Genomic DNA, 27500 nt, shown 5'->3' on the forward strand with positions numbered 1-27500 from the left:
GCGGCCAGAGGACCTCGGCGTACGAGCAGATGGGAGACGAGGCTTAGCAGAATGAGTAGGAGTAGTCACAGGAGTGGTTGGTGTGGTCTTGGCTCCAGACCAACCCCTGAAATAATTTAAGGATAACAGTTATACACGAATGCAGGTAACAGAAATGCACGCCACCATCAAGATGATACAGCCACTTATTGAAGTAAATTTTAAAGCTTGTGAGCAAAGTGCATATAAAGCTTACTGTGTTGAGTACATTCCAAACGAATATACTATGCACTATATATGAGATATTTATAATTAACAAGGATGATGAATCATTCAACGTTCATTTAACTATTTCTTTAGCTGAAAAACAATAAATGTTTAGTATGTTTTTTATTAGCGGTTTGTGATTAAAATATAACTCTTGGCGTTATGCAGAAATTAGTAATGGTTAACATGACCCCAAGTTATTGACTGCTGTCTGTGCACTGTTGATACCATTGGTATGGAAGGCCGTCTCTGGGTGCTAGGGCTCAGTACTGATTTAACATTTCACCAATACATACTTGTACATGTAACTAAGCCCTAGAGTTGCGAATCTTGCGGGTCTACCTGAATCTGTGAGGTTTATTTTGACTCCTAGAGTAAAAATGGTTTGTTTTAACATGAGTCTCTTGAGTCTTTTTCTTCCTGGCCCCCTTTTGCGTTAATGCTCAAGAGCTGAAGAAAATAGGTAGGGGCAAGGAAGAAAGACTGAGGCGTAAACTTCAAGGAAGTGAAAGTCTTGCCTCGTGAATTTAGAATTATAGGAATCGGGAACCAAAACCAGACGCAGTACAGAAAGGATCTGGAATTGCTGATCTCTGGGTATGATAATCCAGCTGGTGTTAATGGACCACCTGAGAGTAGGAGGGACTCACAATTCACGTCATCGGAACAATGAAAAAACAGTAGATGTGGGAGAATTATTAATGACATCTTTTAGTCAAAGCACACTGATGCAAAGAAGAGGTAAAAGGAGGTTACTGGTAAGACAAGTTGCCATTGGCTCCTTTCTCTTTGAGAAGGGAAAGCAAAGGACGCCCATATGAACCTTCAATAACTAGTATTGGGAAAACATTTACTTTGTAATAAAACATTTAATTTAAAGAATAAATCAAGATTTTAAAAGTGGTAATCTCTCCAAATATGAACACTCAAATTGTTGACAGAATGAGTCGGATTTCCTTGTCATCGGAGAGAAAAGAAAAAAATCATAGGTAGACTGATCAGCCGTAAACGAATCAAAAGTTTTCCATTTTACGCTACAGTAGCTTTATATTCACGTATTCACATTTGGAAAAATTATGTATAATTACGTGTGTTTATAAATGCGCATTACACACAAAAAGTAAACAGTGCCGTTTTGAGAGAAAAGTGAGATTTTATCAGTAACTGAAAGGTTATTGAAAATGTACATGAAATGAAATGGACATTCTGTCCCTGATACGTTATGAAAATGAAAACATAACTGTGCTGGTGGATGGAAATTGATAAACATCTAAAGGTACCTGTCAAATAATTTCCAGAATATCTAAGAAGTCCCGTCAATATGTTTGTCACATGGCAACAAAGTTTTCAACATATCCCGATTCTTACAATTTAGTTAATTTTTTTAGATATTAAGGTATTCTCATAAAATTGTCTTCACATTAATTTCAGCATGGTAACTTCCTGTTATATGGATTATCTCCTACCCCGAATTGCATCCCATTCATGATCGGAGGAAAGATACAACGAGAGCTCCACCAGGGAGCGTTGTCAGAATGTTTAAAATCTCACCCTAAGTTAGTATATTTGCAAGAAGCATCTGAATCTAATTTATCAGAAGTTAGATACTATATCTTTAGGTTATGGAAAGATATTTTGGTGATATTCGAAGAGTTCCTGCATTATTTTTTTTAAAATGTATTAAACGCCCACAAGACAATGAAACAAAAGGGCAGAGTACCACCGAGATTGTTACCAAACAAACCGAAAATTTACAAATTTCAGATACTGGTACTTAACGTTGGTCAGATTCGTTTAAAGATTACTTATATAAGCGTAAAAACTTTTTCGTAAAGAAGTGAATCACTTATTCCAGATACAATCACATTTCCTGTTTTGTTATGCATTTCCTTCTCTGGACGTAAATGAACGTATAACACTGAGTGGTATGTCTCATCCGAGCGTTCGTGTAAGTTGAAATGAAGGATTGGCAATAAACAACAAGAACACGACATCGGTATAATAAAATGCAAACCATCATTCTTTGCAAACGTTTAAAAGAACATTTCTTTTGGATATGCCAGTCTATTATTGTGGAAGAGAAGCAGGTAAGGACTCATTCGCTTTCTCGCCCACACATTCTATATATATATATATATATATATATATATATATATTTATATATATATATATATATATATATATATATATATATATATATAATATATATATATATATATATATATATATATATATAAACATACGACTCAGAAAATCACAGGCGATGCAGGTGATTTAGTATGACCGAAAACCACAGGAAAATGAGTCGGAAGATCGGTACCAAGCGCCATCGCGTGAATTCACGTGAAAGCTCTTGGCACCGATCTTCTGGCTGTTATATTTCTATGGCTTTCGCTTATATTGCTGTGTGTGTGCGTTTGTATGTGCTTATTCACATGTACATGCACACAAAAATTCAAGTTATTGGCTGAGTTGTAGAGAGCCAAATTACAATTGGATTTTAAGAATTTAAGAAAAACTGGGATGAGTAAAAAACCAGAGTGATAACGGAGTTTTAGCACTAAGGGTGAAGTGACCAAACTAATGAACGACAAAGGGAATCAGAGGATGCGAGGATGATGGTAGAGGTTCCTTGCTCTACTTACATAAGACTGGCAATAGCTCTGTAACAAACGTTTCCCTCAGTGGTAGGCAACAGGGTAGGTCTAATTGAGAAATATAAAGAGATCATTATTTGCCGCTTTTTCTCAGTTTATTTATTTATTTTTTTTTTCTAAATGGGTTTTGCAGATTTTCAACAGGATGGTTACACATGATAATTGACTTGAACATAGATGAAAATAATTGTCAAAATGTCCAATTAGTCTTGTTTAAAAGCATATTCACAACTATATTGTATACTATATATAAATATTTGTTTGTTTATTATATATATATATATATATATATATATATATATATATATAATATATATATATATATATATATATATATATATATATATATATTTATCCAGCATTAATTTTTTTCTACTCTTTCCACAATGTGCATAAAGTTCCAAAGTCTCATCGATAAGTTAGAAGATAATGTAATATGCAATTAGCATATTTTCTTGTAAACTTGTCAGAGGTAACCTCATGAAGCTTGAAGGTGAGCTTAATTTAGATTGGCTGCTGTTCCGGTGGGAAGTCTGCTTTGTGTTGATCATTTTGACGGGGGTGGGGATGATTAATCTTCGACTTGCTGCGGTTTTTTTGATAAGGAAAGGTCCAGAACCTCGGCGTGTGTCCCTGTTATTGGAAGGGATAGTCAGATGACATGACGAGGGCAGTATCCGTGGTGATATTCCTCCTCTCGAGGATTTCATCAACCCTGATCCAGTGATGGGGCTCCTGATCTCCTTCTTGGGAGACGTAGACTAAAACATCTGTCAATGTTTGCATATGTCATTCCCAAGTATCTCGTCGGAGGTTTACTGATTTGGATGTAGGACTGTCGTAGACCCGCGGGTAGTATCAGACTGCTGACTTTCATTGTAAGAGGGAAAGTTGTTCTAGTTCATAATTAAAAAAATTTCTCACTGTCGCAGACCGGCGGGTATTGTCACACTGCTGACTTTCAGTGTAAGAGAGAACTATGTTCGAGTTCATGGTTGATAAAATTTCTCGCTGTCTTTTATTCTTACAGGGACGGTGTTTTTAGGGGTCCAGTCCCTTTTGCATATTGTGTTTTTTCTATGTTTTGCGGATATATTACTTTCTTCATGACTCATTGTGTCACCTCTTTCGGTGGCTGCAGGAGTGATTAGTATGCTGTACCAGGTAACAAAAGTTGCTGATTTTTACATAAAACTTGTCAATTTCGGCGGCAAAACTTGCAGCCTAGTGTTGTTGTACGATGTCCTCGTTCCATGTTGTTTCGTGAACTGCAGGGCATCAGGGCCGTCTTTCCAAAGGCTCAAAGAAAAGACTCTCTCTGGCACTTGTTGCCGTTGATCTAAAAGCCTGAATTAGTGGTAATCCAACAAATATCGATGGGAGGCACATAGTCATTTGGCAGGAGAACATCTAGGAGTGGCCAGTCACTTCCATTACTCTTTTTAACAAGTAAGTTCAACGATGCAGATTTGCAAGCCCATTTATCATAGCTTGTAAGTTTTCTTCGGACCTCGTATGCATGACTGCTTCATTCATTCGAAAACCAGCTTCCAGTGGTTCCGATGAAGATTTCAGTAAACTGACTCACTAAAATTGAAAATATATTTAGTCGATTGAAATAATTGCAGCATAACAGATGAGACCAGAGAACCTGATATACAGTTGCAATCAGAGTGAAAAAAACAAAGTAAGGAAGCTTGCAAACTAGAGGAAAAACCTATTCACTGCTCAAAATGTGGTTGAATTCAATCATTCGTACATTAGCGAAAATCCCCTACATTTGCCACACGCTTGCATGTTTGACCATGATTTGTGCGAAATCGCAACTTATCTGTGGTTATGTTCTATTATTTTTAGGAGCTTGGAAGTTTTGCAAGCCGTCGCTCATATGAAAAAAGGCCATCTTTGTTTTGAATATCGGACTTTTTTTCGTCGAAGAAATTCTTAGTTATTGGTGTTACCTGGTAAATTTAGGGATACACGTATGTATATCAGCAAACTAAATCAAATTGGGAAAGGAAATCGCCACAAGAAAATTTGTTTGCTTTAAGAACATTCCCAGGAATACCATCGTGTTTCTACACCGCAACACGTCGTGTAAGTTAGGTGTCACCTTGACCATGGTCAAACGAATTCGAAATGTAATGTAAAACTATACAGAATAGCAGAAATGGGTAAATTTAATCAATCATCTCTTCGACATTAATTCTTAACTTCCGAGGAGAGCTGCAGTTTCCAAGGTTTATGCAAAAGCAGGTCTTTTAAAGTGTTGTAATTCACTTCGATGGGAAACAATTTTTATAATTTTGCACTCAAATTATAATTAGTGATAAACAATTTAGTATTTTAACTGCCTAAATTTATAAAAAAATATATATATATCATTCACAGTATTAGCATCATTGCACCTGAATGTATAATAATACGAGGGTGAAGTTCTAACGTTTACTGGAACGATCTCGCTTTTATAATAGAAATAGTTTATTTCAGTTTTTGCAGTACTGTGCAAAATGTTCTATTATGAAAATAACGAATTTGAACACGTTTATTTCCGCACCCATCGAAACCTAATGGATTCCAATGTGACAGTGATATATGGATTTTGAGATCATGACGAATGAAGAATGACATGGAACTTACCTAGTTTTGCTTGGAATTCTGGTAGGACGGCGTGCCAAGTTTGATACAGCCCGCCTGATGGAGGCTGGTTTCGGAGGAGGAATAGGCTTGACTGCTGTTCTTGGGGTCGTGGACTTGGGAATCCTGGAGGAGGCTGGTGAATCCGTCTGGGTGTGGGTGGACTGGTTAGGAAGAACCAAACGAGGAACTAATGGTAGATGGCCAGGTGCCGACAAAGGCCTGTGGAGAAAAAAACATAATAACGAGATTGCAGGTGATAGATTCGCCTGATGCACTCACGAGCTGCCTTTCATTTATTATATAAGGTGCGTCAGCCGTCATATTCTGCTAAGAAAACTATAACTGTATGTTACCCTGAAGTTTTAATTGTGAAGTCTTTGGAATGAAGCATTATCATAATTGACTGATACAGGCGAACATTTTTAATGTCCTTGTAACTAATCCCTTGTCCCGTTCAGAGATGCATTATTCGTTTTCAAGCATTTCAGAAAGTTGCCGTTGCATGTCGAATAATGTAACGAAAATAATCTCGCATGACAATATATCTTAATGTAATATGTGTTGCTAGTGTTGAAGCTTAATATGATTATGAATTTTCAGGTGTATGAAAATTTATGAATTTTCAGGTGTATGAAAATAGTAAGTGTGAATGTTTGTGTGTGTGGGCGTGTATATAAATATATATTCTGAATGTTTATTCCAAAGGCGAAATCGTTTAAAAAAAAAAAAGATTGAAATAACTTTAAAAAACGCTTTTCAGATAAAACGCAGAGAAAGCAAGCAAAATAATGAGTAAAACATAGTCACAAAATAACCATTTTGATCAGAATTTTTCAGTAAGAGGATTAATTTCGAAGCCCAAGTTGCGCCGAAGACGTAGCTCAATTGATAGATTTCTATTTACGGAATATAGTTTGTGGATCATAACCCTCCGTTATTGTTCTTGGGAAATGTCAAAACGGCCATTATTATAATCAACAGTACGAGTTCAGTAATAATTTTCATAAATTGATTACTTTATTTTCCAGTCATTTTTCCATTAATTAAACGCGATTGATGCAAATCCAGAAGCAATGCTGTTAAATATTGTTATCTGTCCTTTGTAGAGAAGAATATTCGAATAACGTGCTTCTTTGTTCTTGCTTTATTAAATCGTCGTTTCGATTTGACATCTTTAGGGGATTGAACTGAAGTTGTCATTTCTCCTTTTGATTTAGACATAAATTTTGTGGCATTTTTAAAGATTTTGTGAACTCAAAGATATTAAAACTCAACTGGTCATTGGGGAAATTACAATTACGTAAGTATCTGGTAAAAGTGACCAGTAGATTGTACGTATAAGTTTCTGCATAAATTGATAAAAACGATTGGTCATTTGGCTACGATGACTGAGTGAGGATGGACCTATTTCAGCTATATATATATATATATATATATTATAATATATATATATATATATATATATATATATATATATTCGACACGAAATGGTATGAACGAGAGCAACAAACTTTTACCCTCGTGGCAGCCTGACCTCCATTTGATTATGGGAAGCGGGTTCGTTTCACGCTACCGGATTTCATAACTGCTTCAAATTTCTTGCATTTGGATCTTAGGGCTGTGTGGTGACAAGTGATAAGTGTATCTAAATAAGTGCGAAGAATTCGAGAAATTTATATATATTATATATATATATAAATCCCCATTATATATATATATATATATATATATATATATATATATATAATATATATACATACATACTATATATATACATACATATATATATTATATGTATATATAATATATATATATATATATATATATATATATAAATATATATAAATATATATATATATATATAGTATATATATATATATATATATATATATAGATATATATATATATATATATATATATATATATATATATATATATATATATAATATAATATATATATAGTATCAATACGTCATCAGGGTACAATATATAAAAGAATGAAAAACAGCTTCGAAATATCAAAGGTAAACATAACGAAAAAAGTAAAATATAGAATACTCAAACAGCCTAGTCAAGAAGCAAATGGTCCACAGTCTAGAATTACTGCAAACGGAAATGGAACTACTAAACAGTCAATTACATAGTTACGAAGTTGTCAACAATACATCTAATAAGCCAGTTATCTAGTTTATATTGTCCTTTGCTAATATTGAAAACGCTATTTTACTTATATTTTATTATACTAGATTCAATAATGTTTCTTTTAATAATATGTCTACAGAATAAAATTTCCTTGGAATTTTTCCAATTAATTGCATGATTAAAATTATTCATATGTAGAAAGAAGGCACTCGATGTATTTCATACACGTACACAATATTATTGTTGATTTAATCTAAATGCCAAAAGTTTGTCACTTTGACCAATATATTTTTTATCGCAATCTCTGCATGGAATTTCGTAAATGCAACCCGTTTGTAAATGTGGAGAGTTTCTTATTAAAATTGTTCTCACAGACTTGAATTGTTACTAAAAACAACATTAACAATTAAAAAATTTTGGCAAAGAAAGAAACCTGTTGTCAAAAGGTAAAACAAGCAAATTACTAGGATCAAAAGCATGTACATGGTCAACTGTGCAAAATATTTTCTTAGCCCTTCTTAAAGCAATATCAACTAAAAATGCCTGATCCTTCAATTTGAAAGCCATATAAATCTTGACAATCTCGTCTTCTAAAAATTCAGGACAACAAAATCGTAATGCTCTTAAAAACATTGAACAAATACAGAGTTTAACTTTTAAATGGTGACTGGGGTAAAAGTGAATGTAAGAACATACATTTGTAGGTTTCCTAAAAACAGAAACTCTAAATCTGTTACCCTGTCTCTGCACTTTTACATCTAAGAATGGTAAAATTGAATCTTTTATTTCCTCAAGTGTGAATATTATCGAGGGAACTAGCGCATTTTTCATTCATTTTATATACGTATTGTATACCCTGATCAGGTGTATCAAGAATACACGAAAGCACTAGGTACTGCTGCTCTTCATTTTTCCTGCTGGCTCGTGATATATAATCTTCACTTGTTACTTGTGGATCGTATATTTAAAATATAACCTAAGATATATATATAATTATATAATATATATATATCTATATATATATATATATATATATATATATATTAGTGTTTCGCGTAGATTCATCCATGGATTTTATAAATCAGGCTGGTCAGTATTTTAGTAACAGGTGTTTTAAGTAATATGGGATCTTAGGGTTGTTAAAAGATAAGTTGTAACAGCTATAACAAACAAGAGGCTACAAATAGACACCAGACAGTGAAAGTTTTGGGATGTTGAGATTTTTAAAATGAATGATGGTTACTGTTGAAAAATTATCGAAGGAATCTGAATTTGCAAATCTTGAAAAACAATATGGTCTTAGGGAACTTGAGCATAAAAATGGAAAATGACAATTCGTGCTTGTGTTCCGAGGGATATTTCGTTATATCCCATCCAAGTTAATTTAGCTCTTGTTAATACACAAACAGGTAAGAAATGTATTCAAGGAAGTTCTTGAGTGTTATTCGCAACATGGAGAGTTAAATGAATGCATATATATTGACTTTACCTTGTTATGAAGTTCGTTCAACCTCGCTTTAGATTTAATCCACTGAAAAGTGTTTACTTTTTCATCTTGGCCTCAAATACGTATCAGATCAGTTAGAGAAAAGGGTGGTATATTTCTACAACCGGTCAAGTGATGCAAATGACGTTTTTAACGTTGTTTACAAAAGTATTCTTATTGAAAAGAATGAGACTGAAAGTATTTTAGAATTAATATTCAGCATAAAAAATCAACTTGGGATTCAATATGGGAACAACGTAATTCTGAAAAAACCATTTCAATCTTACCTGGGGAGTTTTGTTGTGTCAGCGGCAGGAGGACTGGACACCGTTGGGTGGAGAGTGAGAGTGGACCCCCGTGGTGAGGAAGTGTTGGAGTACCCACTGTCAGACCTGTCGGGAGTGATGGTGGTGGGCCCTTGTCATACATTTGGCACTGTTCTACATCAGTGACACTACACGTCTTACATTAGAATTTTGGGCAGGGTTCCTTTGATCAGATCTACTGGTAGTACTATAGAGTATACTGCTATTTGATAGTAGTAAATGCATTCACTATTAGGGGGTAACATACAGAACTGGGACGATTTTAGCATGTTAGTGAACAATAGCACAAAAGGGGCATTCATTTGAACATCTGGGGAGGGTGAAGGAGTTTGCTGAAGTTGTTGTAATTGCTTCATTATTAGTGCACGTACAGTAAGTAAATAAGGTACGCACTGCAGGCGTTTAATGAATCTTGCCGCTAACAGTTAGACTGTACTATTCTAAGAAAGAGGCCTCTTAAAATTTGAAAGAACTTCTAGATTTAAATGTGCACGTAATTCGAATGACTAGAGGGGAGACATGCTTTGGTGGTGTTAGTGAGGACATGCTTTGATAAAAGAGCTAATTCTATTTTGTAACTTGTTTAAGCCGTACATTCAACAGAATATCACAATGCAGACTTGGATGATATGATTGTATGAATGCATGTATAGCATTATAGGCGTTACGTACAGTAAACACACACTGTCACACATACTTTTGACTCAAAAAATCTTTACTTGTGATGTATGTTTATGTGTGTATGTATGTATGTTTGTATATATATATATATATATATATATATATATATATATATATATATATATATATATATATATATATATATACATATATATACTGGGTGTTTCGAAATTAGAGCCCCCCCTCCACAAAACAAATGGAAAGTTACGAAGTTTTCTGCTATAGCCTATCTCCAGATACATTATCATAAGTTTCTATTAAACTATTTTTCATTTTACATTTTTTTGTATTTTCAGACTGAGTGATGGAGTTAGATACAGCCATGGCTAACGACTCAGGGGAAATCATATGGATTGACCGAATCTGGGCTATAAACCTTCAGAGAGGCCAGGGATGCTGGTCTATCCTTCATTTCACATTCCTGGATAGCTAAATACATGAAAAGAGATGAATCCCTTGTTAAAAGAAACTGGAACAAAAATCAATATGACTATCATCACGAAAAGAGTGAGAATCTTGGAAGGCCTGAAGTCTTTTCTTAAAGAGTCAAAAGAAATCATAGCTGAGGCAGTGGGTAGACCAAGAAAGTCTTTACATAAATTGGCGCTTGATCTAGAAACGAAAAGGGGAAAGAAGAGAAGTTATAGTGCTGTATATCGTGAGTTGAAAAAATCTGGTATTAAGCCCTATCATGTTACTAGCAAGCCCAACATCACTAAGCAACAGAGAGAAGACCTTGCATGGTTTTGTGGTTCATTTCTTAAAGATTGGGATGAAGCTGACTTTCGCCATGTTGAATTCTTCATTTACACAGTCAGGAAGCCAAATCATTATTTGGGCTGCAAAGTTGGATGATATTAGCGACGATGTGCTCTATCACCAAGTTGTGAAATTTCCTGAATGTTTGGGAATTTTTCTCTGTTTCACAGCAAAACGGTTAACGTGGATCATCAAGGAAAAAGGACAGTCATGGAAAACTTCAGAGAAACTGTGCTTACCGGTGGGGTATTTCCTATTCTCAAAGATACTGAAAATGTGTTATCTGTTGAAGAAGTCACATTTTTGCATGATAAGACACCATGTTTCAAGGCTCTTCAGACACAGGAGCTGCTCCAAAACAGTGGTATTGATTTCTTCTCAAGGGAATTTCCAGGTAGCTCCCCTGACCTAAATTTATGTGAAAATATTGGTAGTATCTTAAAGGATTGTGTTGAAGCGCACACAGTGAACTATGTTGGTATACCAAGCCTCGACGACCTGCGAAGAGAGGTGACCGAGGTGCTCAAGGAAATGGAATTTGAGTCTCGGCTTTTTTGCAATTTGCTGAAATCATACCCTTCAAGAATGCAGACTGTGGTACAGGCAGATGATCACACAAAATATTAAATATTCAGAGAGAAGCTTAAATAAAAACCAGTTCTGAATTACTTTTGATTTTGTCCATATCAATTTTAGTTTATGCTGTAGAGGGGTGGGGGGCAATAGTTCTGCATTCCTTGCGCACTATTTAAAAGGAAATGGAGTTTCATGGTTTACTTTTTCATGTACATTTGCTGCTTAAGGTATTGGTCATTTAAAGTTGGAGGCATTTTTTACATAAAGTGTAAGTAAAATTTTAGCGACGGTGAAGTAGTTTTATATGTAATGCTTTTAGTATTATTTGTTTTTGATGACAAGTCAGTAGCAGGAAGAAGGTAAGAGTAATGGGTTATTGTATGCAGGCGTCATTTAGGTGATACAGTCATCAAGAGTTTGTCGTTAACGAAATAAAAGTCATTTCTCTCTTCACGACGTTTTCTTTCGAAACCTAGTTTATTGAATTTCTGGTTCTCTAGAAAAGTATAAATTAGAGTTAATATATTATTGCCATCTGGATCGTTTATTTTAAGAATACATTGTAGGCGCATATAAAACAGCTCTCATAGTCTTGCGTATTGCCAGGTAAGCAGTATTTAAGAATTAAATACAAATTCCCGCCTTTTATGTACGGGCTGATTAACAGGGTACTTTCAAACATTGTATTTTAAAGTTTTTTTTTTCATAAATTATGTCAACTTTAATCTTCCCAGTGTACGATTGCCATTATGTCGAACGATAATCAATGTGTTTAATTTCCCCTAGCTTCTTTGATTTTGTGAACAGTCGTTTTCTTTTGTATCATCAAAAGCCATCAAGTTCTTTTGTAACAGGTACCGAAAGTTGCACTTGTGTTAAAAGATATTTAGCACTCAGTTAGTTATATCAAGGGTATTTATTTATATGTTCATTTCAGCAAATGTGGCTTATGACCTTATGACGGCCTTGACTTGCGCACGTGGCTATTCCACGTGTTCAAGTCACGACTATTAAATACCTTAAGTCATGCTCCCAAAGCAATTTCATAATCAGTCAGTTTAAACGGAAAGGAGTGACGGGACCTAAATATGTAACTGATAATGTCGTAAAAGTTATTCATCCAAGGAATAGATGCATATGAAAAAAAAAATCACTTAAGAAAAAGGCTCATACTCTTTTTAGGTAACAAGAAAAATATTGCAAATGTGCTTTCTTCGGAAACTATTGGGATTTACTTCCCGAGACTGATCTTTTTAACATGCATATATTGACCTAAATTCCTGAGGTATTTAGAAGTAAAAAATCAAACCGCTCTTAGACAGTTCATTCATAATTGTCCTACTTTGACGTTGATGCAAATAAATAACTCTTACCTTTTTCATCAACATGGTGTCGTAAAATTGAGTTATACTTTAAAAGGCGCAATATATTGAATTTTGTACAACCTTTTCGCCTTATCTCTTTCTATATTCCCATACCAAATAAGGAAACCCTTTTGTGAATTTCACATATCTTGTAACAACACAGTTCAGTTAAAAAATCTAAGTTAAACCCATGCGCTAGGGTCAAGAAAGCTATTTATCCTCGCAATGAAAAGTCAACCAATGGAAGAGATAGTGCTGTGGAGTTCCAATACGTGCAGCTGCTATAGAGTACATCATATTTGATTTTGCTAGAGTTTTTTTCTCTGTAGTGCAGTAGAACTTGTTAAAAGGGGACCTTTTTTTAAGACTCGTCCAAATCTTGTTTGTGTGGTCCAAGTCACAGAGGTCTCCTCCGCGGCTCTTACTCCTTTTAACACTTTCTTTATTTGTCAAGGGTCCGTGTAGACACGAGGAATTCACTGAAATATTTGCATTTACGTAGATACTTTTGAAATTGCATCTAACTATACTGATCACCATTAAGCCTTTTTTTCTGCAAAGGGGCCTGTAACAAAGCGAAAAAAACGGTTGTCCTCAATATTGCATTTTATCTGTAGTGCCTGATTATACACATAACATGGATCAAACCGATTATTTCTACCAAAATCAAAGGTTTAGTATTTTGCTTAACATTAAACAACTCAAGTATGCTAGGACATTTATTTGAAAATTAAACTTCTTGACACGGAATTGGACAGTTTCTCATAGTGCCGAAATTAAATTCAAAAGCTATAATTGCGACAGTTGAGGACCATAACTGTTTCTTTGAAACAACTCGGTAATGGTGTACTTACACTGTACAAGAATCCAAGCATAATGTTTTGATTAGAGTTCATGCAATTTCCTGAGTTGATCTCCGAACTTTTTCGCTTCATAGTTGTATAATTGTTTAATGGGTACAGATACAAAGGAATTTTGCAGAATCTTTGCAAGTACACCAGTTTGTCAGGTTATGCAAACATACTGTTTAAATTAAGGAAAATTATTCTCCAGCTTTAAAGGTTCGGATTTTTAAGGAGCAGAATGAGTTTCAAGTTGAGCTATGAACGTTCTGTTGAGTATATATTCGAGTACACCTCATAAATCTTGCTTAGCTTCTTTATGTACGTTGAATAATAAGTAGCCTCTTGTATTCTCAAAGGCGTATAGCTTGTTCTATTATCCTTTTAAGCTATTTTTACTCTTTCCTTTACCAATTGCTATCCTCTTTTTGTTTCTGTCAACTTATTTGTGTGTGTGTGTGAGAGAGAGAGAGAGAGAGAGAGAGAGAGAGAGCGAGAGAAAGAGAGAGAGAGAGAGACAGTAGAGAGATAGAGAAGGGAGAGAGAGAGAAGGAGAGAGAGAGAGAGAGATATTCTTAGTTTTCAAAACTTCAGTGAAGGGAATTTGTTCATTATCAATTCATGAAATCATAATTTATGATATAAAAAAGAGTGTAGAAGAAATGACTACGTTATAAGACTTGTTTGATTACAATCCCTCCACTCCCATCCCCCCCCCCCCCCCCCCCCACTCCCTTCACCTGACAAATAGAAGGTCGCCTTTGTGTTGTGTTGAAGCGAAAGTTAGACTATTTATACATCAAGCGATATGTTGTGTTGTATGAATTTGTCGTATTCGTGATGATTAAGATTGATAGGTTTACATATATATATATATATATATATATATATATATATATATATATATATATATATATATATATATTGCAAACACTCTTACCCCAAGAATGATCTTTATTAGTAATTTTCAAGTATGCCTATTTTTACTTGCAGTATTTAAGGGAGTTCAGGCTTTTAAACTGAACGAGTTCTGTCACTTGGGAAACATATTAGGTTTCGAAATATCCTCACTGTAAAAGTTGTGCTTCCGCTTTGAGACTCGTATTCTTAGGTGATCAGTAATTAGTCAGTAAGCTTTTAGTAGCTAATTCATCAGTGTGTCGTACTGGCTTCACAGTACCATAGGTCATTGTCGCCAGTCTAAAAGTTTCTGAGGATAAGGTGCTTTTTGGAAGTTGGCTGAACAGGTCGGACATTATAGGAACAATATTCTCTGTTGAATAATTTTATATGCGTTTTTAATTCTTATTTTTATTTCTGAAACGCGTGTATGGTAATGTTTCATTAAGAGTGTTTTCTGGATAAATATAACATAAATATGATTTTTACTTTTTCTTCCATAACATCATGGTCATTCACTGGCAGAGCGTGCGTAAGCATTACTAACATGTCTGCAGTCGAAATTTGAAGTAAGTTTTAATGAATTTTTTAATGTAAAATTCAGTTTTAAACCTCATTTGCATAACTGAAGTTCTCCATTTAAGAACCAGTACTCATGGTAACATGGAATGACTGTTAATTGATATAACTGGGTCGTTGTGAAGTAATTTTATTTTTGGAATTGCAATGAAATACCCGTATTTCAAGGGAAGTATTACAAAATGTGCTAAATACACACACTCTGTATTCTATTTTTAGTTCTAAAAGAAGACTCCATCATTTTGTTTTGGTAATCTTCGACAGGACTCTTTTTGCTCAAAAACTTTTAGATGTACTAAAGTCAAACATTCTTAATGACAATAAACTCCACCGCTTAGCATAGTTATGACCAAGTCTGTTATCCGTTTAAATAGCCTTTGAATGATAACATGTACTATAATGAGTGACCATGAATGACTTTCGTGGATGCCTTTTCAATAATTGTTATTTCAATCAAATGAACGTACCTTTAATTTCAACGAAGAATTTTCCGTGAAGAAGATATTCCTGTACTTTATAGTTATCAGGCTCCCTTTGTCTATAAGAAAATTCGAACATTCACTAGAAATGAACAAATGAGCGCCAATTCACTGAAAACCTTTAGGGACCGAGAATCGCTCTTCCTCACTACTCAACAGCCAGACAGAAACTGAAAAACCTTCGCTGTGTCACGATGTCACTTTGATCTCAGTAGAGCAAGTCATTCTATTTACGAGTAGTGATATGTGTCCCTCGGATATTAGCTCATTATGATTCTCCAGGTTAAACAGGGATGCGGACCATGTTTGCTTGAGTAAGATTATTTTATCCTTGAGTGGATGGTTTAGAAGTGATTCGGAGGTTTTAAGTTACGATGTCGCTGAAGAATGCAACTGTGTGTACATTTGTCTATATATATATATCTATATATATTATATATATATATAGATATATATATATATGTATGTATATATTATATATATATATATAGATAGATATATATAATATGTAATATATATATATATATATATATATATATATATATATATAATATATATATATATATATACATACATACATATATACATATAGACATGTCCAAAACGAAATGTGAAATGAATGAAAAAAAAAACACGTTTTATTTTTCTATCTTCGGTTAAGAGAAGTAATCTTTGTGTATGAATTGAAAATTTGATTGATTCATTTCTGCCGACGCCTCCTGTGAACGTGAGCTTCTTGGAAGCCTTCAAATCCCCGAGAAAACCCGATTATACGCGCTGACGATTCGTACACATATTTTCATGGATGTGTCTGAAATTTCAGTCCGTATCTTAGAGTTAAATTATAATTTCGATTATTTAATCGATTTTTCTTGACAGCTCTTACTAATTAAGAAGTCGTTTGGTCATAGGATTTCTTTAAGAAATCCTATTTCATACAGACGAAACCCTTCTAATTAGCCTTATTTTCTGTCGGTTCGATTTTGTTTCTTGACCGGGTGTGTTGCGAATACAAAACGTCGAAGATTTCCTGCTCCTCCAGGAAAACTTTCATTTATTCACTGGATCAGATTACATCAATGCATTTTCGCGTAGTTTTGATATTATTTCTTTGTGTGAAATTTTATGTTGATGGGAATACTATATTTGATTTGAATAAGGAAATGCAACAAAGAGGAGCAGCATTTTATTATTTTTTTTTTTTTGCATCATTAGACGATGTCTCCCAGGCTGTCTGCTTACAGGCAGTGTGGCCCATGATACCAGATCTCTCAGGATCTTGAATTTTTCTTTGGTTTGCCTGTTATTTCTTTATCGTTTTATGTTAGCATATATAAATTGCGGCTGATGAGCATAAGGTTTTAACTTAGGATGTTGATGTCAGGGGTTACTGTTTTCCTGGTGATAGAAGTTCACTCTCGACGTGGTTCGGAAGTCACGTAAAGCCGTTGGTCCCGTTGCCGAATAACCACTGGTTCCATGCAACGTAAAAACACACCACAAACAAAGTCTAGCTCCTTTACTTAAAGTTTGGCTCCTTTTCTGGTCCCTTTCCTCCGAAGGTGATTTTTGGGTTCCTCAAACTCATTGGCCCTCATTCAATTTTTCAAACATTCGAAGATTCATACGTCATCTCCTTATTAAATGTTAAAGAAAATCCTATTTGTTCATGAAAGTCTTGGCATTGTCAGGCCTCGTGATATCAAATGGAGTTTGCAAATTTGAATGGTCTAAAGGCAATATTCGAAAGTTGTCTTCACTGAAATTAGTTGAAACCTGATGCAGCTAATTTTGTGTTGACTCCATTCGTTGGCTGTGTTATACGCATCAAGACTCATATATTTCGAACATCCAGTCTGGATAGCTTGAGAGGTTGCATATTTGAAACATTATTCCTTCTTTGATAGGTAGGAAGTGCAGCTCAAACAACGCAGGGGTAATCTTAACCTCTCTCTTGATATAACACCGTTAATCTTGCCTCTCAATTGAATGTATTTTGTAGCTTCCCAAGTTGAATCTTAGATTATTATAGTTGCAGCTGTCTGCTCTGTCAATTACACAAGTTATTCAGTAGAACGCTTTTCAAGATTTCTTTTTTCAAAAAGCATTATTTCTATGAGGATGTCCAATGACCCTTGTAGTATCAATGATTAGAACACTGATACACAAATTACTGACCCGTAGCACGTCTAAATCTTCACGAACGACCAAAGTCGAGCAAGACCAGGAGACCACAATTGCCTTCAACTAACACTTCCAATAGACCAGTCTCTGTAGAATAAAGTTTCCTGTAGATGGAGTGACTGTCCGGGAAAGCGTATTCATACATTTTGGGCATAACTGATATTCTGATACTCAAGTGCGTGTCTTTCAAAATTGGTTAGACTGCACTCACTCTCTCAGTTATACAGGACTTGCTCTTAGAAACTCTGATATTTAAAACGTCACCACTATATCAGCATTGCATTAAAAATTTTCCACTCCAACAAATTCAGATATTTGTATCAGATCAGTTGCAGAGTTTGTGCTTCCTTTGCCTTTGTAATAATCCTAATAACTGAAAAAGAAACCCACAAAATCACTTTGTAACTTGTTTACTTCTAAGTATTTACATTTAGTTTTACTATAATTACTTAGAAGTAAACAAGTTACAAAGTGATTTTGTGGGTTTCTTTTTCAATCTCCAGAAGAAAACTGAAAGAAGTTTTTGTTTGGTTTAATCCTAATAACATTATCAATATTTACACCCAGTAAATCTCAAGTCTTACAACAGTATCGGTTTTCGACTAATGTTATTCGACCTTTCATCACGAGTAGTAATTATATCATAAAGTTTTCTCTTAATTAAAGATTAAATAAATCTATCAGCCAATTCTTAATCACTGAAACCATCAGGGAGTATTGTTCTTTTATGATTCACAGTGAAATCTTCAAGTAGTCGATAGTACAGGTTATTCATACATATTGCCTCTTTTCGGATTTCCTGATTATAATATTCTGTTTTCCTCTTTATCTTTACTATTTTGTTTTCTTCCCATGCAGTTCTAATCTTTAACCTTCGCCGTTTGTCCTCTAGTCGGCTCCCCCACCCCCCCTCCCCCCAAAAGCCTTGTATTTAATAATTTCAAAAGAAAAGTATAGCATGTTAAAGAGGGACTGAGACGAAATGGATTGGATCCAAAATGGGAGAGTCTTGAATACATTATTGCTCATTATGTTTTTCACTAAAAGCTTCCCCTTTACTGTTGATATCCCAGGGACTACATGGAAAATCATTTTGCGTTATTTTTTATTTTATAATGGAGACAACTGCATATGTTGATATCCCTTCTTCGTTATCTGTTACTACCACTGTTACTAACGTCATATGGTGTGCACCATAACTGTTTCTCAGGTTCATGTGCCTGAATCTGTTCACGTCATTTCTCAAAATTTTTGTAACGCTTAAAAATTAATCGATAACATTATTTCTTGCATGTAAATATTTTTTCTAACAATCATTCTCGTCATGCTGGATCAGTAGTAAGCCTCAAGTTACTTCCTTTAGTAAGCAGTAATAGCACTGCAATTATAGTGCTTTATTTCAGTAAATGTAAATCTCAGTGCAGTAAATCTCAGTAAATCTCAGTGCAGTAAATCTCAGTAAATCTCAGTGCAGATGCAACGATAATATGTTCAATAAGAATTCAAGTAGGCAAAAAGTTTGTGTTGCCTTGTTCGTCGTGAGAAATTTTCTTCACTATCTCCGACCGGTTTCGGTTTCCACGTACCTGCCAGACCATTCTTCGCCGTCCATCTCTCGCTCGAGCTTCACCAGCCCAGGTGGCTCCAGACCCCACCATCCTTGAGCCAGTCTCCCGACTTCCAGGAGACACAGGACCACTCCTCGCGCTCCCGTGTGACATACTGTAAAAGAAGAATGAAATTGGTTGTTAAATGCAATTACAAACACACATGAATGTATGTGTGTGTGTGTGTGTATGTATATATATATATATATATATATATATATATATATATATATATATATATATATATATATATCTTCACCATACGGATTCTTCTCCTTCAGAAGGTGTGAACCTAACGGTTCTCTGCTGTTTACATATATACACACACACACACACACATATATGCTATGCCATCACAAGAATCAGTGACTGACTAGATGTACTGCAAGAGCCAGAAGGAAATATTAAAAGTCATAAGTACCTAGCTGTTCGTGTATTTGGTATACAACTCTTCAGGGTACAGTGCAAAGTGAAAACAGTTTAGGAAAGTCACAAAGTAAAAATGAACATTTAATTAGAATAAAAAAAAAATAAGCAATTGTATTCACATAAAGTGGTCCTAGAAACAAAATAAGTAAATAGCTAATTACATGGTTTTGAATAACACCCTTCATAGTTCAGCAATCCAGTTGGTGTGCTTGCGCGCCAGCGTAAATGTATGTGTATGCATAGACAGGTAAATTAAACTCATTTTAAAGCTGGGCTGTATCGTCCCATGCCCAGTCGCCGGAAATGTTGTAGCTATTGGAAACTTGAGATAGGTAAAAAGTTTTATTAAAATATGCAAACGCAAGGAAAATGTGGTAAATTTTAATTATAATTATTTCACACTGTTGATGTGCTTTAGTCGTGAAAATTAGTTGAAAAAGGAGTATCATTTAATAACAAAGATGTAGTGCCAAATTATGTTGCCGAAGGGAAGGTTGGGTAGCATTAATCTTACCATAGTTGGATGTCCGGTATAATATGTGAGGGAAGCGTGTAATATATTGTGATGATAGTTCTGAAATTGTTTTTTTTTATCAATAGAGAGATTAATGAAGTAAGGGAGAGCGCCTAAGAAAATGCTGTTTTTTGTGAGGAGAAACAATGATGTCAACGAGATTGTCAGTTGACGGCTGCCGGTACAATTTTTGTGTGTTTGATGAACGGACATTGAAAAATCTATTTAGATTGCGAAATAGTTGAAAGGAAACTGGGGCAACAGATTAAAACAACTGAAGAAATGTATCATGCATGGAATGATAATATTGCTTGCGCTGTAAATGTTACTAATGAAGTATATGTAGTGTCGAGAACGTGAACCGACTAAGAGCAAATACTTGAAAGAATCAGAATCCGTGAGTTCATATAAAATTCGTGGATAAGTAGCGTCAGTGAGACAAGAGTCACATTGTACAAAGGGATCCTCCATCAAAACCGTATTTACAGATACCAAGAATGAGTGTTACTACAGGATCGAAGAAGAAAATCCGAAGTTGCTGACATTAAACACCAGCAGTATAACGGAAAGATGTGTGGATAAAGATGTGTGAACAAGGTTTCCATTAGGGGGTAAACGACTGGAAATGTTTTATGTGCAGTTGACAACAGTATAATATATATATATATATATATATATATATGTATATATATATATATATATATATATATATATATATATATATATATATATATATATATATAATCCATGACTAAGCACTGTAGATGTAAATGAGGCACATATTCTTACCCGTCTTTTTCTGGAGCTGCTACACACACACACATATATATATATATATATAATATATATATATATATATATAATATAATATATATATATATAATGTATGTGTACTAGATAAATTATATATATATATATATATATATATATATATATATATATATATATATATAGTGTATTGAATTGTCACCCCATTCCAATTTCATCCAAGGCGAAGAGAGCTGATGCAAGAAAAGCGTAATAAAACACTGCGGTCTCTGATCCCAAGCGTGACACAGTTGCCCTCGCAATAAATCAAAATGTCACACTATATTACCAGGGAAACGGTCATTCTGTCTTTCAAAAGCACGAACTGGATTAGTTTATTCCCAATAATGTAATGAAACGTGGAAATAGCACAAGATGCTAATAAGTATAGCAAATGATTTCTGTGGTTCCATTATACAATGCTTTTGTTCTTTTGTACTGGTTTGAAAGGTACGAAAAAAAAGGGATATTGGTCTTCTCGATCTCCTGATAGATTTCAGATATTCTTATCTGAGTTCGTCATTTCCTCGTAAATTTCACGCTGCACATTGAAATTCTGCCTGCATTACGAACACACACACACGAACGCACACGAACACGCACACGAACACACACACACGCGCGCGCACACACACGCGCACACACACACACACACACACACACACACACACACACACATATATATATATATATATATATATATATATATATATATATATATATATATATATATATAGACACACACACACACACACACACACACATATATATATATATATATATATATATATATATATATATATATATATATATATATATATATATATATATATCTGTGTGTGTTTGTGTAACTGCAATAGCCACAATACCCTCTTAACTCCTCTAGATCCAAATGCAAGTATTATGAAGAAATTGTGATGTTCGGTAGCTGGAAACGAACCCAGGTTACCAAGGTTTTGTTGTGACAAGCGTTACTGTGTGATTTGTAATTTTAAGTATATAAATGAAGTGCACCTTTTATTACGTAATAATGAATCTCTACAAGTTGATATTCCGATTCCTTTTGATACAAAAACCCCTTTGTAAATTAGTTAATAATCAGCATGTTATGATTTATGCAGGTAATATTTCCTTCCTTGAAACGAGTTTTGTTTTTGTGGCATAATAACCGTTTGGAACCGTAACTGAAGGCAGACCCTAATTTCATGGCTGTCTCAAAATTTTACCAATGATTTTCATTGAGCTTCACATTCCTGTCACATTTACATGAAATCTAGATCTATTCTTTCATAAGAGAAATTACTTTTTAGATTTTTAATTCGAATATAAAAGACGCCATTGCCCATGAAATAAAATATTTTGTCACCTTTGGGAGTATGTCAGCACGAGTGCAATGAAGCACTATAGCATTTTTGTTGGTTTTCCTCTTTGCGCTCTGTGCTGTCAGGGAATGGACTCGTTCGGTAACTAATCAAATGCCTTATCGTGAGATTTTTAGATAGTGATGAATTTAGGACTTTTGCATTAAGAGACCAGGTTTTTTGTAGCCTGACATAAGAGAATTTTTGCTCCTGGAAGTTACTCTCTGTTTTTTAAAAGTTCTCAAGATTATCATCTGATAAGGACAAGGGTTGAGCAATGCGTAATGTTATCAGAGAAAATTGCTAGAAAGAAGAATACAAGTACAGCTTATTAGATTTTGATCATTGAGGTTGTCTAATAGCAAAATCTTGAATCATTTCCGAGCAGTGACCCTTCATTACGTTCGAATGTTGTGGTGGCTTTCTTTAAAGTGTAGTTCAAAATCTATATAGACAGAAAAAAAAGCATTATTCGTTCTTAGTTAGCAGGAAAGACCTGGCACTTGTATTGCGAAACTCATTTTTTCTTTAGAACTCTCTCTCTCTCTCTCTCTCTCTCTCTCTCTCTCTCTCTCTCTCTCTCTCTCTCTCTCTCTATCATGCACACGCACACGCACACGCACACAGAACACAAACACACATACGCAATGATCCATGAGTTTTTTTGCTTATACTTTCTTTTCCCTTCAAGAAGCATGTGTCAGCCCTCAGCATTAGACTAGACATATACACAAACAGATCACTTATTTTTCAACCAAAAGTTTTTTTTATTTTTTTATTGGCAAATGAAGCTAAATTTGCAATGATTGCCACGACTGTTTCGTCCAGCCAAATGTTGAAAGGTTTCATACCCGATTATAATAAGTGTGTGAATGTCTTAATATGAGTAAAAAGGAATATTTAAATCTCATCGACCACAAACAACGCCAACCTTCGCTAGTCGAAGTCACATTCCATTCATTTATACGATCTTGAAGCTCATGATTTTTGTTGTATACATTACAAAACTGGGAGTTTCAGAAGCTAAAGGGATTTTGGTAATAATACTGACTTAACTGCTTGAGATGCAATCACAAGCATAAAGCTCAGAATGGCATAATTTATATTCGTCATTTCAGCAGGTTTTAAAGGACGACTGAATTGTATACACTTACTTCCAGACTTTATGCGTACAGACAATATACAAATGCGCTGTACATATTTTTTTCTCAAGAAGTTTCCCGGATGATGTATGTTACGCAATATGAGAGTTTGCGTGTCTCGTACGGTAGGTTTGCGTCTTACCATTGTGCGAATAAAGCGGAAGAAAGACAGGAGATTTAAGCAGCATCTTTTCATAGCTGTGTTTGATTGATAGCTGTACTCGTCTTAGTCTCTCCAAGTCTGCGGCAGAATTCTCAACAATACAAGATCAGAGAACTTTCTTCTTTCAACTTTTAATTCCTCTAACATCATAGGATCAAGGCCGGATGCAAGGTGTAGAGTGAAGTAATCCGACTAGAAGTTTGAACGGATGTCGTGAGGGCATCAAGAAAATTAAACGCAAAATTGCAAAACTAACTTTTGTTTTCTTGTAATCTCGAATCGTAAACTAACAGGAAGCAAATTCTCCTTAGGAGGGCCTGGAGCTAGAAAGGTAAAGCATCTCGATTACTCACTAATTTTATAAGGGAAAGGTTGCAAGCTCAACGCCCTATTTCTTTACCTCAGCAGACAATTGGACCCATTTATCGTTGGGTGGGCTGTGAGTGCTAGGCGGGACCAATCCCCTGGCTAGCAAATGTCAGCCAGACATGCCCCAATTTGCCAAGGTGCCCACTTAAGCTGACAGCACCTTAGGCAATGTGTGTGTGTATAATAATATATATATATCTATATATATATATATATTATGATATAACAGGAATCACGAAAGTTAGGGAACGTTGATATATCCATAAATAAAGATAAAATGCCACAAGGAAAAAATAAACGAAGGGAGTCTGCGAGATTTCGGCTGAAAAAGCCCTTTACTTAAGCAGCTACTTAGTAAAGGGGGCTTTTTCAGCCGAAAGATCTTCGCACTCTTCGTTTTATTTTTCCTTCGTGATTTATCTATATATATATATATATATATATATATATATATATATATATATATACTATGAAGAGAGAGAGAGGTATAATGTTGTTAAAGAACCATGTATCGACACCCTCCATCTTTGGACCTTTTATAAAGTGAAAAAAAAAAAAATCCTGTCCTGAAAGCTCCTCACCGATTATTATTTTTACTGAGGGATATGAAGCTTTCAAAAGATTCACGTTTTATGGGCATGTTCCACATTAAAGACGTGAAGTGATAAAGCCCGATGTGACAAGATATCTCTTGAATAAACTACGTCTGGCGTGCATTCGACAAAGGTTAGTGGAGAAAAGGAGCATGAAATTGCGATGAACTACGGAGGAGTAAAAGTGTCAGAAACTACAGGCTTAGGATTAGTTATGGCTCCATGGAATCCATCCTTCACAAGCATTAAGCTGACCATACGCCAGCACGGTATAAGCTGCGTCTTCCAGGTTTGCATCGAATTTCACGATGGCCAAAATAATGATCAACTTACTGAAGTGTGTGTGTATGTGTGTGTATATATATATATATATATATATATATATATATATATATATATATATATATATATATATATATATATATATATATGTGTGTGGTGTGTGTGTGTCGTGTAAATAACCTTTAATTATAATAAAAAAAAAAGTAACCACAGATAGTAGTAGATAATCTTGGATTGCATATTTACTGTTTTGCATGTTGTGAATGTGAAGAACACTGAGAAAATGAGGCTTCCGTTTTTTTTTTTTTTCGTAGCAGGCACTTTGTAAAACAGAAATGTAAATAGTATGGACATTTTCCATGCTTTGCAAAAGTCGTTTATTTTATTATATCACGCGTAATTTCCCTTGTGATTGTTGCACTGTTGAAGAAGATGAGATCAATCTAATTAATTTTCCCCGAACTGGAAACATCCCACCAAAATGAAGGGAATTTTGTCACAGCGATTGAACTTCGTGCCTTACTCGATGCGTAACGAGGCTACTATATGCTGTGTAACTCGCACCCTGTCTTTTTTATAACGCGGAAATACAAAGAAGCCTTTCACTCAACGTGTGTTTGTTTGGAGCTGAAAACACAATAGGATCGTTAGCTTTCTTATCCATGGCAACAGAGGCAAGTCAGGCCCTCAGGGTTTAATCAAAGGTCTAGCGCAGTTTTCAGGGTGAAACCTTCGAAAAGAAAGGAGGCCGTATTATTATTATTATTATTATTATTATTATTATTATTATTATTATTTATTTTATTATTATGATTATTATTATTATTATTATTATTATTATTATTATTATTATTATTATTATTATTATTCCATGGTTACACGATTTTATTTTCATTCTTGTTTTGTATAATAATGAAAATAGTAAAAACCTAAAGTAGTGCCTACCCGCCACCAGGGATACAAAGAACGCCTAATTGTATTTATTTTTTATTAGAAATACCATCATGACCTTCCTTAATCTTCCATTACCTTTGAAAACCATTCCCATACACAGCAATATTAAAGTTGCTATTGAGGCGTATATTTATTTCCTTTCCCAAAATATTTCGTATTTTTCTGATTTACGTAAAACGTTTTGGTTTGAGGTTCGTGCTCATTTCGAGAGGTTTTCGGTTTTCACTTCTTTTTTTTTCTTCAGGTGCTATTTTCACTCGATAGTTGGAAACGATCTCGTTAGAATAGCGAACAAGGCGAATTGTTCATTTTCCCCCTTTCCCTCTCGGGATATCTTATATAAAGTATACTGTAATGTTGCTGGTAATACTAGGTACGTATTGTTATTGATGACGACAGTACGCATTCCAAACCACTAGCGATACGTAATGCTTTAGCAGCATTGAGTCACGTGCGTCATATTTATGAAATAATGAAATCCATGAATAAGGATGTCAGTCATGGTCCTTCTTTCTCTGGCTCTCTCTTCTCTACCAGTATTATCATCATGTTATTTTTTCCATTCCTTGCCTAGGAACCTAACTTCTTGGCCGTATTTCCTGTGGGGTCTTATAATACCGAGTCAGACATGACAGTTGGAGGCTCTCAAACCGGGTAAGGGGAACGTACGTTTTGTCATGATGGTGCCAGCTTAGGAGTCTAGTATTGAATGGAGATGTTAATGCAAGTCTGGGTATTATGATTAAAACGTGTTGGCTGCGATTTTCGTCCTATATTGAACAGACGTAAGTGTACAAGGGTATTAATCTAATCTTTTTATTATTATTACCTGTAGTAGTCATAATAAATACCCTCAAAAGATTAGTTTTTGTCAAAAATGTATTATAAGGATATGGTTTTTGTTTTTATTATTATTTTTGTTATTATGTCTATTATTATTGTTGCAGTTGTTGTTCTCGATCTTGATTGCTGGTAAAATGTCATTATCGGTGTCACAAATTCACGTTTAATTTAAATGCTAATTTTGGTTTTAGAATTACCTATCGCGTTTTCCTTCTTTGTTATCGTCTAGAATGGCAATCGTGCCTTGACCTGTAGCTAGGCCAGATTGCAAAATGGAGATTTTCTTTGTCAAGGAATAAATTCCTGGACCGTGAACGTGATGTGAGAATTATGAATAATCAAATTCCCATGCTATAGTGGCATGGTGTGTCTGACATCTCGGTCGTTGTGCTTGTTAATCTCAAGTTTTCAGGACAGATGCATGGAATTAGGGATCATCGTAAATAATGTGTGGTCTCTTTTCAAGTATATATTCCAGATTTGAGTTAATATCGCTTCCCGGTGTTTCAAAGGCTGCTTGAAACTCGAAACCACATATTGATTATTTCAGGGGAACAGTTCGTACATTTTAGCCA

The 27500-nt window shown here is 34.7% G+C and overlaps 1 protein-coding gene and 1 long non-coding RNA gene across 13 annotated transcripts in view; one reads left to right on the plus strand and one right to left on the minus strand.

Annotated features, from left to right (window-relative positions):
- The window catches only part of LOC135217423 (uncharacterized), a 625282-nt gene that overhangs the window by 427043 nt on the left and 170739 nt on the right, over positions 1-27500 (plus strand). The window lies entirely within an intron of this gene.
- The window catches only part of LOC135217422 (mucin-2-like), a 463906-nt gene that overhangs the window by 29813 nt on the left and 406593 nt on the right, over positions 1-27500 (minus strand). For 9 of the 12 annotated variants that reach the window (XM_064253281.1, XM_064253280.1, XM_064253278.1 and 6 more), the window contains 5 exons: positions 19448-19583; positions 9459-9563; positions 5544-5762; positions 2892-2951; positions 1-106 (listed from right to left, as the gene is read on the minus strand). The exon at positions 1-106 is cut by the window's left edge and continues 37 nt beyond it. In XM_064253281.1, coding sequence (XP_064109351.1) covers positions 1-106; positions 2892-2951; positions 5544-5762; positions 9459-9563; positions 19448-19583 — 626 coding nt within the window. The remainder of the gene's footprint in view (positions 107-2891; positions 2952-5543; positions 5763-9458; positions 9564-19447; positions 19584-27500) is intronic. The other 3 variants (XM_064253275.1, XM_064253279.1, XM_064253277.1) reach the window with 3 other exon arrangements.

The sequence above is a fragment of the Macrobrachium nipponense genome, chromosome 7 (assembly GCF_015104395.2).
Source record: "Macrobrachium nipponense isolate FS-2020 chromosome 7, ASM1510439v2, whole genome shotgun sequence".
Classification (NCBI taxonomy): domain Eukaryota; kingdom Metazoa; phylum Arthropoda; class Malacostraca; order Decapoda; family Palaemonidae; genus Macrobrachium; species Macrobrachium nipponense.